The sequence below is a fragment of the Mustela nigripes genome, chromosome 6 (assembly GCF_022355385.1).
Source record: "Mustela nigripes isolate SB6536 chromosome 6, MUSNIG.SB6536, whole genome shotgun sequence".
NCBI classification, from domain to species: domain Eukaryota; kingdom Metazoa; phylum Chordata; class Mammalia; order Carnivora; family Mustelidae; genus Mustela; species Mustela nigripes.
In genome coordinates this window covers 40,361,756-40,376,417 of record NC_081562.1, presented here as the reverse complement: position 1 = coordinate 40,376,417, position 14,662 = coordinate 40,361,756, and the positions used below count along the sequence as shown (strand labels likewise).

At 38.7% G+C, this 14,662-nt stretch overlaps 1 protein-coding gene across 1 annotated transcript in view; it reads left to right on the top strand.

The window, feature by feature from the left end:
• NAV3 (neuron navigator 3) overlaps positions 1–14,662 on the top strand; it is a 371,014-nt gene that overhangs the window by 192,266 nt on the left and 164,086 nt on the right. Inside the window, exon 10 of the mRNA XM_059402414.1 lies at positions 14,223–14,331. Within this exon, the coding sequence (XP_059258397.1) occupies positions 14,223–14,331 (109 nt within the window). The remainder of the gene's footprint in view (positions 1–14,222; positions 14,332–14,662) is intronic.

Below are 14,662 nucleotides of genomic sequence, written 5' to 3'. Positions count from 1 at the left end.
AGAGGTAATTTGATCTTATTAGTTCAGAAAATGATAGGGACTTATCAGTTGGAAAGGCACCAATATTTCTATGTATTTCTCCACTTTCCTCTTTTTCATATGGAATGTTTATGGGCAGAAAACCTCAAAAAAATTTTTTAATACTCTTCTCCTTAGCTTTAAATAGTACACGTGGTCCCTACTAACTTAATAAGAATTTTAAAAGTTTTCCTAAATTTAGAATTTTGGGGTGCTGGTGAATATACACAATCAGTACAGGATAAATATAATAAATTGTTTGTTTTTATTAAAATAATAAATAACAAAGAGCTAGTGCTTCTGCAATAGTAGACTAGAAAAAATGCTCAGTATCAAAAAACACAATTTGTATTTTATATTTTTTTGTCACATACTTATTTTCTGCATTCTTGGACATCAACTTTTAATTATGCTTTGAGTGAAAATATTGGGGAAAATCCTCTTGAGTTATTTTCTTTGCTAATTTTTACAGGAAGAAGTCTTGATTTTTTAATTGTCCTGTTAGGATTTTACTAAATAGCTAAGCATAACAAGCCCTTGACAGATGAGGTGAAGTCTTTCCCTTTAAAGCATTATCTGCCAGCCAGTGGAGAGTGTCATGCTACGTTTTTTAGGTCCTTTACACTCTTGAATTTGATTTGTGCTTTTACAGCACAAATCCCAACATTCAGAAGGCAGATCTGCCTGCTTCAGCTGCCTGCAGCTATAGAGAATTAGTCTGTCATTCTCCGAATCAGAGAATGTGTGAGTGTGTGAGAGTGTGTGTGTGTGTGTGTGTGTGTGTGTCCGCATCTGGGGCTGGGTGGCCAGGAGTGATTTAAATGTGCAGAGGGCTAATAGTGTAGCCTCTCGTTCGGGCTTGGCTTTGAAACCTGTGGCATTCTAGGCTGGACAGCCGCTTTCGTGCTTCTGTTCTAATTTAGCAGGATGTTTGCTGCCATGGCAGCCAGCAGCATCCACTGCAGCAGCAAGGAAGGGCCATAGATCTGAGAATGCAGGTGGAATACTAAAGCCCCAGACGCTCGTGCAGCACTGGGCTTCGGTGCTAAATTTCTGCTCTTAGGAGGCTCCGATGCGGAGGCTGTATGCGTTGCAACGTGTCAGCTCATCTAGAGTCAAGAGCTGCAGACATAGATCAGTGAAAGGCTGGTGAGAAGTAGGGGGGGAAAAAGGAAGAAAGAAAGAAAGAAAGAAAGAGAAGAAAAGAATAAAACAAAAAACCAGGAGTGAGATCTCTGGTGCCTCACGTTTGGGAACACAGAAGTGATACAGGGAAATGTGGACCCATCGTCCTGCTGAGACACGTGATTGGATGAAGACTGGAAAACGTAGTTGGCTTCCTGTGCTACTTTCAGCTGGAGCAGTGTCTTTGGTGAACTCTTTTCTGCTTCAGATACACTCAAGCAAAATGCTTGTAAGTACTGCTGATTAGAAAGAGAATGTGGCAAGCTTGATTGTGGGCAACTGATTAATTGTACCATCGCTCTAGAGTCTTATGTGAATGTTGGCACCTGTTGGGATTTTTACTGAAGTGCATGTGTTAATTAAAACCAAAAATGCCAGTTGCTCTCTCTGTGTAAAAGACAATATGAGGTCCAGTTGAAAAGAAGAAGCCCCTAGAAGAGCCATGCAGCGGCCGGCTGAACTCTCTGTGTTTCGGAGCAAAGAAGTAAGGCGAAGGGGAGCTTGCCTTCAGAAGCAGAAGTCTCTGACCAATCTTGCCCTCACCAGCGAAGGGGAGAGGAGACCCACTGTGCGCATTTCCAACTGGTTTGGAAATGCCGCAAAGGCCAGCCAGAGAGAATCAGACTATGCGGAGAGGCGTTCGCTGTCCAGATTTGTCTCGCGCTCTGTCCAGTCCCTGTACCACACCGGCGGCCCGGGGGCCTGGAGCTTTCTGCCCGCTAGCCAGTCAGGCAGTGAGGGCTTGGAGGGCTGGTCTTCCAGAAAGGGCTTGGAAGGCGAGAGTGATGAAGATAGCAGGTCTGAAGATGAAAACGTGTCCTCCAGGCAAAGCAGCATCAGCAGGAGCTGGGCTGAGGAGGAGGGAGAAAGCTGCCTGCGGGAAGGCACAGCTCATCTGGATGAGGATGTGATCCTCACAATGCTGGGCGACCTGGAACAGGCACTTTACACTGACTTGTTAGGTAAGTCGGATTTGTTCCCCCAGAAGGACGGGATTTTAAGAAGCTGCCCATTTGCATTGGCTAAATAGCTTCCATTCTTCTGATGGGATTTTTAAAGCTGGTGACTCAAAAAAAAAAAAAATTAATTACTTGTTGCCATTATTTTCTTTGTAAAGCTGAACTTTTCTCAAAGTCTATTTGGAGAAAATAGATAGCAGCAATCTGCCCTGGGCACTATTGGCCTCGTATCCGGGACATTCTAGACATCCATAAAGGAGTGGTTAATGTTTTACAATTGCAAACATGTTTGTTACTTAGTAATTAATGGGACTTATTTATTGAATTTTTCTCAAGGTGACCTCACCACAAACATGCAATGAACAGTGAAGGGGAAATGTTTTGTATAGTCAGTTTCTTCTGCTGCCTCAGTGGTATCCAAATAGATGGTCTTCGTTTGTACCTCAGTGACAAGCACCAGGCATGCTAGTAACACTTTCAGAAATTTAGAGGCCTCTTTTGAACAGCTTTACTCACACATTGCTTTTTGTGTGTGTGTGTGTGTGTTTGGCAAAAAAAATTCTCCCAAGTGTGTACATTATAACTATTTCAACTACTGTGTCAATGACTCTGAACTATATTTATACTTTACAAAGTAGGCCTTTTTGATGGCCTAAGTCTAGTAACAACTTCTCACATAATCTGTAATTAATAAACTGTGAAGATATCTGGAGTAATTCTTCTATTTTGTTTCAGTTTGGACTTTGCTGCCTACCTAAGTAGCCAGCCTGGGTCCATTTTAGTTGCTGTGTCTCACTGAGTGTTCTACCAAAGTGCATTTCCATCACAGGGTGTCTTCTGCAAAAATCCATAAGTTTCAAACTCTTGACCACATTGTATTTTGTTAATATGTATGTTTACAAGAAAATTTCATAAAAGTCTCCCCATGTTTGAAAGATTTAAACCTGACCAGTGATCTCTTTGTTTCTGGGTAGCTGATGCTAAATGTGGATGTGTTTTTATTCTCAGTGTAATCTCTCCTGTTACCAGATGTTTGATGAAGCTTTCTGGAATCTTAGTGAACCAGCTTTAGAAGAAGAAAGCTTAGAGAGACAGTGGCAAATAGTGCTTGATTTTTCATGTCTGTTTGGCTTTAGATGAGTAATGTTTCCACAGGCATAGGAATAGTGATTTCTGAATCTGAATCTGAATGCACCAGGTGCTCAGATGTAGAAGATTGACTTCTTCACCATTGTGTGGTATCTGTGATGAACTGTTTCTCATGAAAGTCCTCTATGCAGTACAAAGGCAGGGGAGGGAGTCTTACTTTTTTAGGATCTTTTTATTCTTTTGATCCTCTAAACTGCAGGATCAAATAATATTCATCTTTTGCCTTGAAAGTAGTAGCATTTATCTCGTTCTAAGTACCTTGTATATAAGTACTCTCGAAGATATGAACAGAGAGCAGTACCCTGCCAGTATTTGTTGGTTGCTCTGCTAAATTATACCATGCTGAATGTGGGTGTGTATGTGACATATGCCTTTTTGTGCATAAATAACTTGGAGCACTACTGTCAGAGGGTAATCTCTCAATAGAAGTCTGTATATTCTGTGGTTTTTAAACTGAGCATCTGCTTATTATATTTATGGGATTATTCTTTTTAAGGCTTCCTCCACCCAACTTGTGCCAGTATTCAAAATGCGAGCAAGGAAGTAAGGAAGAATTTATTCAGATAGTTGTGACATGAATAATCATATCAGGATAATGAAGCCCTCCAATGCAATTGCCTCAATAATGATGCATGTTAAATTGGCAAATATATCCAAGCCCAGAGCACACAAGAATTTCAGGATTTCTGCCACATGCTTGAATAGATTCTGCTTCGGACTCAAAATGGCCTCTTCCAGGTTAATTTTTAGGCCGGGTTCCTAGAATTCATCTCTTTAGTCTTGAGAATCCTAATAGACTAGAGTCTGTGCTGCAACTATATAGGAGAATATTTAAAAGGTAGTTGGCTGTGTTTTGGCTATTTTCTGCTCAAAGTATCTATCTTAAGAGAATTTGAAAATTTCCATCCAAATCACTGTTGGGGACATCTGTAAAATTAGGGTTCTCAAAATAAATCAGGCAGCTGTACTCTAAATAATAACATTTGCAAAGTAGGTGATGTAGAGGACATAATTCTCTGTGAATCAGGTTCATTCATATATAATTTGACTTCCTATTAAAAGATGACAGTGCTGGCAGTGTTAATTACAATGTATATAATTAAAGCCTAAAAAGTACGAGCAGGACCACACAGATTAAGTGGCCCATCTACCCCTAAGCAAAAATGAAAAAGCTACTGGTTTTCCCAAAAGAGGCCTCCTGATTATCAGACAGGATAGTAAGGGCTTATACACATTTTCCAAAATGGCATATTCTGGAATTCACTTTAAGTTTTTAACTTAAAGGAAACTGTAAACTGCTTTCTCATTGCTTATAAAGTGTCTTCTGTAAGTGGGGCAAAGAGTAGGTCTCAACTGAGCCTTAATGGCTTTGAGAGTTTGGAAGTGAGAGGAGATATAACACTGAATGAATTTATCATATGTATTTTTCTCTGCTAACTTTTATTTGTCACTAATGTGTCATTTTACTTGTGCTTTTACATTTGGGCTTTTCAGCTGAGGCTCCCATCCCTCCCCCAATCTTCTAGACATCATTTGGATACAAATTTATAGGATGTTTCAGATTTGCATAATCCTAAAGGGGTTTGTAAAGTGTATATAATTGTATTTTGACTTTTTTGGGTCATTGAAAACATTCACTGCTTTAGATTTTGGCTTGGTTGTCATCTTCCATAACCTGAATGAGGCAGGGATTATGTTTTGTTCAATTAAGTACTGGGAGGAAAATATCTGTCTGGTTGTCATGAACGGTACAGTGCCATGTGAGTGAATATTGTGGTGAATAAAACCAAAGGAGGAAAGGAGCTTGTGGTTCTGAAATCGGAGAGAAGCTGTATAAACAAAAATGTATGCAGTTGGAAAAACCAAGGACCTAAGATGGCTTTTGGATTGGAAGAAGGATATTTATTTATCTATCTATCTATTTATTTATATTTATGTATTTGAGAGAGAGTGTGCATGGGGGTGGGGAAGGGCAGAGGGAGAGAATCTTCAAGCAGACTCTGAGCTGAGCAGGGAGCATGGCTTTGTGTGGGGCTCGATCCTATAACCCATGAGATCACAACCTGAGCTGAAACCAAGAGTCCAATGCGTAACGACCTGAGTCACCCAGGAACCCCAGAAGAAGGATGTTTAAAAGATGAGGATGTGAGAAAACATTTAGTGAAATGGAACTTCTGAAAATACAATGTTCCTATAATTTATATTAAGAAGGTACTGAAAATAATTCAAATATCATGCTAGGCTAGGGACAAGTGATTGAAATGCAACTTGATTACAGTGTAAGAGTTCTCACAGAGGGAAGGAGGCCAAGGACAGGTGATGTGTAATGGTATATATTGTGACCTTGTGTAGGGTCAATAATTGTATTCCCTCCTCCCTCCTGTAAAGGTCATCTCAATACTTCCCACCCTTAAGACTTCTCAGTTCTTACCATCGCTTAGAATCTTGTATTCTAATACTGGCTCTAGTGCTTCTCCAATTTTGTTTCATTCTGCACTATTTCTTTTACCCACTTGAACTAAAATCTCTCCGATCACCTCTGCCTTTCCTTCGGCTGTAATGATATCCTACTCTTTAAGATTTTCCTTACATGCTCCTTCTTTATCTTCAGGGTTTTACCAGGTTATTTAGAAGTAAAAAGTAGGCTTCTTTCTAGCCATTTTTCAAATATGCTGTTATATTTATGAGAAGGGTGAGATGAAGTTCTGGAGAGATTATTATTAGAATCTCAAGGGTTATTAACAGCTTTGAGTTTTAAAGTGATGTTAATTTATGAGGTTAAGGATTGCATGCCTTTAAATAGTGTAGGAAAAGTTTATGCCATGTGCATGAGTGTACAATACATATTTTTCTATCTTGATTATATATTAAGCATTTTTTATACTTTCTAAGGTTGAAGTAATAATGCTATTTTTAAGCATATTTTAATTGTCCAAATATTTTGTCAATTAAAAAGTAGACATTTACAGACTGGCAGCAGAATGGTGGATGTTTTGGCAACCACTTGGGATGAGGAAAAATGAACAACAGAGTGATGTTTGGCTGAAGAAGAAAATAGAGGAGTGGGCAGTTGGTGTGTTCCAGTCTCTGAAATTTAGTGGCTTACAGAGTAGCTAGGACCACTCGATGGAAATGAAAGGGAGGCAAATTGTCCATCCTCAGAAATGTTTTCACATTTAGACCTGTCCAAGAGTAGAAGGAGCCATCTCTTCCTGAGAGGATGCCTCTCCAATCTTGGAGGTTTAAGGCAGAGGCCCATGGCTATCTCCCACGTGAGGCATAGATGAGTTTCCTCACTGGCTGAGAGGCAAGGACAGACATTCTCTGAAATCCCTACCAACGCTATGCTGATATTATATATGTTAAGTGAGTGCATTTGCTGTATATATATATATATATTTTTTTAATCTGGCATGAATTCTGTAGAAGAAAATGAACACATCAAATATCTACCAATATTCTTGAAACAGATTGTAGATATACATCTTCCCCTGTGTGATGGCTTTCATATAGAAGTTTAATATATGCTATTTTCTAACTTCACTTTCCCTTTTGTTTTTCCTTTCCTTCCATTCCCTTCTCTTTCCCCCATCCCTGTCCTTTACTTTCCTCTCTTCCCCTCTCCTTCCCATACCTTCCCTCCCCTTAGCCCATCCATTCCCTACCTCCCTTCTTCCCTCTCTTCCTTTCTTCGTTCATCTTTCCTTTTTTATTATATTAATTACTATATTAAATGTGATTGGATTAAAACTTACAATTAAAAACAGAGATTATCAGAATGAATAATATAAGACTGAAATTTATCTTGCCAATATGAATACATACTTTAGAGTCACAAAGAGTTTAAAAGTAAAAAGATAGAAAAAATATACACCATCCAAACACAAATCATAAGAAAGCTAGTGTAATTGCATTTCTATCAGACAAAGTAGACTTCAAACAAGAAATATTGTCCAAGTTAGAGACAGATACTTTATAATGATAAAGTATTGAATGTATCAACTGACAGGGCAATTCTGAACATAATACACCTAATAACAGAGCTTTGAAGTCCATAAAACAAAAACTGACAAAACTAAATGGGGAAGAAGATAAATTCACAATTATCACTAGAAACTTTAACAAGCAACTCTCAGAAATAGAACAAATAGATTTTTTTATTACTTGTTTTAAAGATTTTACTTATTGATTTGACACAGAGAGAGAACACAAGTAGGTAGAGAGAAAGACAGAGAGAGAAGGGGAAGCAGACTCCCTTCTGAGCAGAGAGCCTGATGTGGGGCTCGATCCCAGGACCCTGAGATCATGACCTGAGCTGAAGGCAGAGGCTTAACCCACTGAACCACCTGGTGTCCCTTTTTAATTACTTTAAAAAATTAACATATACTGGCCCCAGGGGGACAGGTCTGTAAATCGTCAGGCTTACACAACTCATAGCACTCACCATATCACATACCCTCCCCAATGTCCGTAACCCAACCACCCTCTCCCTACCCCCTGGCAACCCTCAGTTTGGTTTGTGAGACTAAGAGTCACTTAAAGATTAACTCCCTCCTGACCCCATCTTGTTTCATTTTTTTCTTCCCTACCCCCCAAGTCCCCCACTTTGCCTTTCAAATTTCTCATATCAGGGAGATCATATGATAATTGTCTTTCTCTGATTGACTTATTTCGCTCAGCATAATACCCTCTAGTTCCATCCACGTTGTTGCAAATGGGAAGATTTAGTTTCTTTTGATGGCTGCATAGTATTCCATTGTAGATATATACCACATATTCTTTATCCATTCATCTGTTGGTAGACATCTAGGTTCTTTCCATAGTTTGGCTACTGTGGACATTGCTGTTATAAACATTCGGATGCATGTGCCCTTTTGGGTGACTACATTCCTATCTTTAGGTTAAATACCCAGTAGTGCAATTGCTGGGTCATAGGGTAGCTCCATTTTCAACTTTTTGAGGAACCTCCATACTGTTTTCCAGAGTGGCTGCACCAGCTTGTTTTCTCACCAACAGTGTAGGAGGGTTCCCCTTTATCTGCATCCTCTCCAACATCTGTCATTTCCTGACTTGTTAATTTTAGCCATTCTGACTGGTGTGATGAGGTATCTTATTGTGATTTTGATTTGTATTTCCCTGACACCAAGGGATCTGGAGCACTTTTTCATGTGTCTGTTGGCCACCTGGATGTCTTCCTTGCAGAAATGTCTATTCATGTCCTCTGCCCATTTCTTGATTGGATTGTTTATTCTTTGGGTATTGAGTTTGATAAATTCTTTATAGATATTGGATACTACCCTTTATCTGATACATTGTTTGCAAATATCTTCTCCCATTCTGTCAATTGTTTTTTGGTTTTGTTGACTGTTTCCTTTGCTGTGCAAAGCTTTTGATCTTGATGACGTCCCAATAGTTCATTTTTACCCTTGCTTCCCTTGCCTTTGGCTGTGTTTCTATGAAGAAGTTGCAGTGGCTGAGATCAAAGAGGTTGCTGCCTGTGTTCTCCTCCAGAATATTGATGGATTCCTTTCTCACATTGAGGTCTTTCATCCATTTGGAGTCTATTTTTGTGTGTGGTGTAAGGAAATGGTCCAGGTTCATCTTTCTGCATGTGGCTGTCCAGTTTTCCCAACACCATTTGTTGAAGAGACTGTCTTTTTTCCATTGGACATTCTTTCCTGCTTTGTCAAAGATTAATTGACCATAGAGTTGAGTGTCTATTTCTGGGCTCTCTGTTCTGCTCTATTGATCTATGTGTCTGTTTTTGTGCCAGTACCATATGTCTTAATGATTACAGCTTTGTAATAGAGCTTGAAGTCTGGAATCGTGATGCCACCAACTTTGGCTTTCCTTATCAACATTCCTCTGGCTATTTGGGGTCTTTTAGGTTCCATATAAATTTTAGGATTATATGTTCCATTTCTTTGAAAAAATTTGATGGTATTTGGTAGGGACTGCAATAAATGTGTAGATTGTTTTAGGTAGCATAGACATTTTCACAATATTTGTCCTTCCAATCCATGAGCATGGAACATTATCCATTTCTTTGTGTCTTCCTCCATTTCTTTCATGAGTACTTCATAGTTTTCTGAGTACAGATTCTTTGCCTCTTTGGTTAGGTTTATCCCTAGGTATCTTATGGTTTGGGTGTAATTGTAAATGGGATTGACTCCTTAATTTCTCTTTCTTCTGTCTTGTTGTTGGTGTATAGAAATGCAACTGATTTCTGTGCACTGATTTTATATCCTGACACATTACTGAATTCCAGTTTTGGAGTGAGTCTTTTAGGTTTTCCACATAAAGTATCATTTCATCTGCAAAGAGTGATTGTTTGACTCCTTATTTGCTGATTTGGCTGCCTTTAATTTTGTTGTTGTTTTTGTTGTCTGATTGAGGAGGCTAGGACTTCTGATACTATGTTGAATAGCAGTGGTGATAATGGATATCCCTGCCTTGTTCCTGAACTTAGCGGAAAAACTCTTAGTTTTTCTCCATTGAGAATGATATTTGCTGTGGGTTTTTCTATTGCTTGGGATGGAATGTTCCGAATATACTGTGATGTGCACCTGGTCCAGTGTGTCATTTAAGGCCTTTATTTCCTTGTTGATCTTTTACTTGGATGATCTGTCCGTTTCAGTGAGGGGGATGTTAATGTTCCGTACTATTATTGTATTATTGTTGATGTGTTTCTTTGATTTTGTTATTAATTGGTTTATATAGTTCGCTGCTCTTATGTTAGGGGCATAGATATTTAAAATTGTTATATCTCTTTGTTGGACAGATCCTTTGGGTTCGATATAGTGTCCTTCCTCATCTCTTAGTATAGTCTTTGACTTAAAATCTAATGTATCTGATATAAGGATTGCCAGCGCAGCTTTCTTTTGATGTCCATTAGCATGGTAAATGGTTTTCCACCCCCTCACTTTAAATCTGGAGGTGTCTTTGGGTCTAAAATGAGTTTCTTGTAGACAGCATATTGATGGCTTTTTTTTTTTTAATCCATTTTGATACCTGTGTCTTTTGAATGGGGCATTTAGCCCATTTACATTCAGGGTAACTATTGAAAGATATGAATTTAGTGCCATTGTATTGCCTATAAGGTGACTGTTACTGTATATTGTCTCCATTCCTCTCTGGTCTACTACTTTCACACTCTCTTTGCTTAGAGGAACCCTTTCAATATTTCCTGTAGGGTTGGATTGGTGTATACAAATCTTTAAGTTTTTGTTTGTCCTGGAATCTTTTGGTCTCTCTTTCTATTTTTAATGATAGCCTAGCTGGATATAGTATTCTTGACTGCATGTTTTTCTCATTTAGTGCTCTGAATATATAATGCCAGTTCTTTCTGGCCTGCCAGGTCTCTGTGGATAAGTGTGCTGCCAATCTCATATTTTTACTATTGTATGTTACAGACTATTGTCTTGGGCTGCTTTCAGGATTTTCTCTTTGTCACTAATACTTGCTAGTTTTACTATTAGATGACGGGGTATGGACCTATTTTTATTGATTTTGATGGGGGTTGTGTGTGCCTCCTGGGTTTTGATGTTTGTTCCCTTGGCCATATTAGGGACATTCTCTATTATAATTCGCTCCAGTATACCTTCTGCCCCCCTCTCTCTTTCTTCTTCTTCTGGAATCCCAATTATTCTAATATTGTTTCATCTTATGATATCACTTATCTTGCAAATTCTCCCCTCATGGTCCAGTACTTGTTTGTCTCTTTTGCTTAGCTGCTTTATTCTCCATCATTTGGTCTTCTATATCACTAATTCTCTCTTCTGCCTCATTTGTTGTAGCAGTAAGAGCTTCCATTTTTTATTGCACCTCATTAATAGCTTTTTTATTTCAACCTGTTTAGATTTTAGTTCTTCTATTTCTCCAGAAAGGGCTTTTATTTCCCCAGACAGGGTTTCTCTGATATCTTCCATGCCTTTTTCGAGCCTAGCTAACACCTTGAGAATCATCATTCTGGACTCTGGATCTGACATATTGCCAATGTCTGTATCGATTAGGTCCATAGCCTTCAATACTGCCTCTTGTTCTTTTTTTGTGTGTGGTGATTTTTCCACCCTGTCATTTTATCCAGATAAGAATATATGAGTGAGAGAACAAAGTAGTAAAAGGGTGTTAAAGTTGCCAGGAAAATGTATACCAACCAAATCAGAAGAGAACCAAAATTGGGGGGATAAGTGAGGGGGGTAAAAAGAAGTTTTAAAAAATTAAAGAAAAATCAATTTTCACATATATATATATATGCGTATATATATATATATATATTGGTTTATATAGTTTATATATATATATAAATTTATATATATACGCGTATATATATATGTGAAAATTGATTTTTCTTTAATTTTTTAAACTATATTTTGGGTATATTTTGGTCCCTTAGAAGAGAGTACCTCCTAAAATTTTAAAGAAAGAAAAACTTGTATATATACAAAAATAAGGTTAAAATGACGAAGGGATTGACTATGACTGTAAAGATGAAAATTTTTAAAAATTTCTAAAACAGGAATTGATAATTTGGTTGGAAAAAGAAAGTGGAGAGAATGTGCTCAGGCTGGAGACTAGAACAATACCCTGTGCTATATTTAGGGTATATTTTGATGTATTAGAAGAAATATTATGCCAAAAATTTTTTAGAAGATAAAACCCTATATGTATACAAAAAATAAAGTTAGATCCAATGAAGAATGAAATATGACTGTAATAATGGAGATTTTAAAAGTTTGGTCTTTTTAAGAAAGGTATTGTTAAGATAAACTAGTTAATAAAAGTTAAATAGGAAATAGGAAAGTTAAAAAAAACTTAGAATAAGAAAAAATTTAAAATTTAATCAACTTTGCAAGACTAAAGAATCATGGGGAGAAAGCCATGAATTCCATTCTTTGCTTTCCCTTCCTCTGGAATTCTGCTATTCTCCTTCAGCAGTGAGCTGGGTCTTGGCTGGATGTTCTTGCTGATCTTCTGGGGGAGGGACCTGTTTTAGTGATTCTCAGATGTCTTTGCCCTAGGTCCAACTGTGCCCCCCTTGCCAGGGGCCAGCTTAAGTAATCTGATCAGGTTTGTTCTTGGGAACTCTTGTTCCCTGAATGTTTTCCATAGAGCTTTGGAGGACGGGAATGCAAATGGTGGCCTCCCAATCTCTGGCCCGGATTAGCTGAGAGCTTGGTTCCCCACTCCTCAGTGAGCCCTCCTAGAAAAGCAGTCAGTCATTCCTGTCTCCCTGGCCTCCAGCTTTGCTCCAAGTGACCGAACATTTCAGTCTCTGGCACACAGCCCCGTTTGGATTCTCCAAACACAGAAGATTCCTGCCTCCAGAGAAGGAAGTTGGGTCTCCCCAGATCTGCCATTTATGGGGTCCCTGCTCAAAAAGCAGGGCCTGACTATGCCATGGATCACAGTTTAAGGTAACTCTGAGCTGAGAATCTGCTCCTCAGCTCCATCTCTGTAGCTGGCTTCCCCATTCTGATACCTGTGTGCTCTGCTACACTCAGACACCTCCGATCCTTCTGTGACCTCACAGCACCTGAGACCACACTGTCCCTTTGAGGGCTCCACCCCTGGTTGGACTCTGGAATGATGTCCCTCGGTGGAGCAGACTTTTTTTTTTTTTAAAAGATTTTATTTATTTATTTGACAGAGATCACAAGTAAGCAGAGCAGCAGATGGGGCGGGGGGTATAAGCAGACTCGCTGCCAAGCAGAGAGCCCAATGTGGGGCTCGATCCCAGGACCCTGAGATCACGACCTGAGCTGAAGGCAGAGGCTTAATCCACTGAGCCACCCAGTCTGGAGCAGACTTTTGCTCTGTCACTTGTCGGGAGCTGGCCCTTCCTTCCACAGCCTCTCTTCCCGTCCCTTCAGATTCACTTCTCCACACATCCTACCTTTTAGAAAGTGGTCCATTTTCTGTTTCTACAATTGCTGCTCTTCTTTTCGATCTCCTGTTGGGTTGTCGGTGTTAGGAATGCTTTGATATCTACCTAGCTGAACTCCTGTGACCTAACATCATCTCAGTCTGCTAATCCTCTGCCATCTTGACTCCTACCCCTCATCTTTCTTTTTTTTTTTTTTTAAATTCTCTACTTCCTCTATTGTGTCCCCATGTTCTTTTCAGTCTCCAAATAGACCAGTTTCAGGTGGCCACTGGCTTGGAAGTATTACATGTCCATAATCAAACTCATTTAATGGTACCTCTGCATCTCAAAGAGAGGTGGTGGTTGAGCAAGGCCAGCATTTGTCACATTGGAAACCTGTGGGTTTCATGCGTATTAAACTCATGCTGGGTTTAGATGCTGGGGACTTTATTGGCACTCTGGTGTCACAGGGGTATTTTGTGAGTCCCTGTAGAAAGTGTAGAAAAATCAACATATTTTTATTTAAAAATATAGCCACGCAATGTTAATAGAAGACTTATAATGCTATTGCCTCTGTAAGAAAAGACCTCTGTCTTATTCCCCAGAGCCCAAATGTGTAATTGCTATAAGGTAAGTTTATCTTACTCTCCTGACTAGACCTAGAAATAGGTAATTATGAGATTAATTAGGTTCCAAATAATTTCAGATTTTTAAATTAAGCTCAATAATGTGGAGTACTAAATAGTATATTACTGAATTAATCACTGTCACTTCGCAATGATTAAGGTCATGGATCTACAAAGTATTATTGTATTATCATCACTCCTCATCAGTTATTACTTGTAATGATACATTTGTTTCTATTCACATTTTATTGAATGTGAATGTAGAAAGAAGAATTACACTTTTCAGAGAGTAGCCATTTGGAATTTCCTACCTATTGTTATATTTTTAAGGAGAAGAATTTATATTACTTATCTATGTATGCAGTTATTCTGAGATCAGTAAATGACTTGACTGGCAAATATATTATGTTACTTTTCCAGGTGAAGACCCTGAAACAAGAAGAATGAGAACAGTTAAAAACATAGCAGATTTGAGGCAAAATTTAGAGGAGACTATGTCCAGTCTTCGTGGGACCCAGATAAGCCACAGGTTTTTTTCTCAATTCTATATATTGTTGGGCCAATAAAGAAAAAAAATGACTATCAAGAACTTAACATCTTATAAGAATAAAGAAAAAATTTAATTTCCCCTTACTATTTTCTCACTTAAATTTTACATGACATTCAGCTGGCTACTTCTTAGCATATACCCTGGGACTTTTTTCTCCCATCCATCTCTTCTTCTATAGAGTATCCCTTTCAAATTAAAATAGCTACTGAAATTATCACCATCACAACCAAGTAGATTTCCGTGCCTGTGACAAAGAACAGTGGGCAGAAGTTGCAGTTGAAATGCATCTGGGGCAGGAGTGGGGATGGGG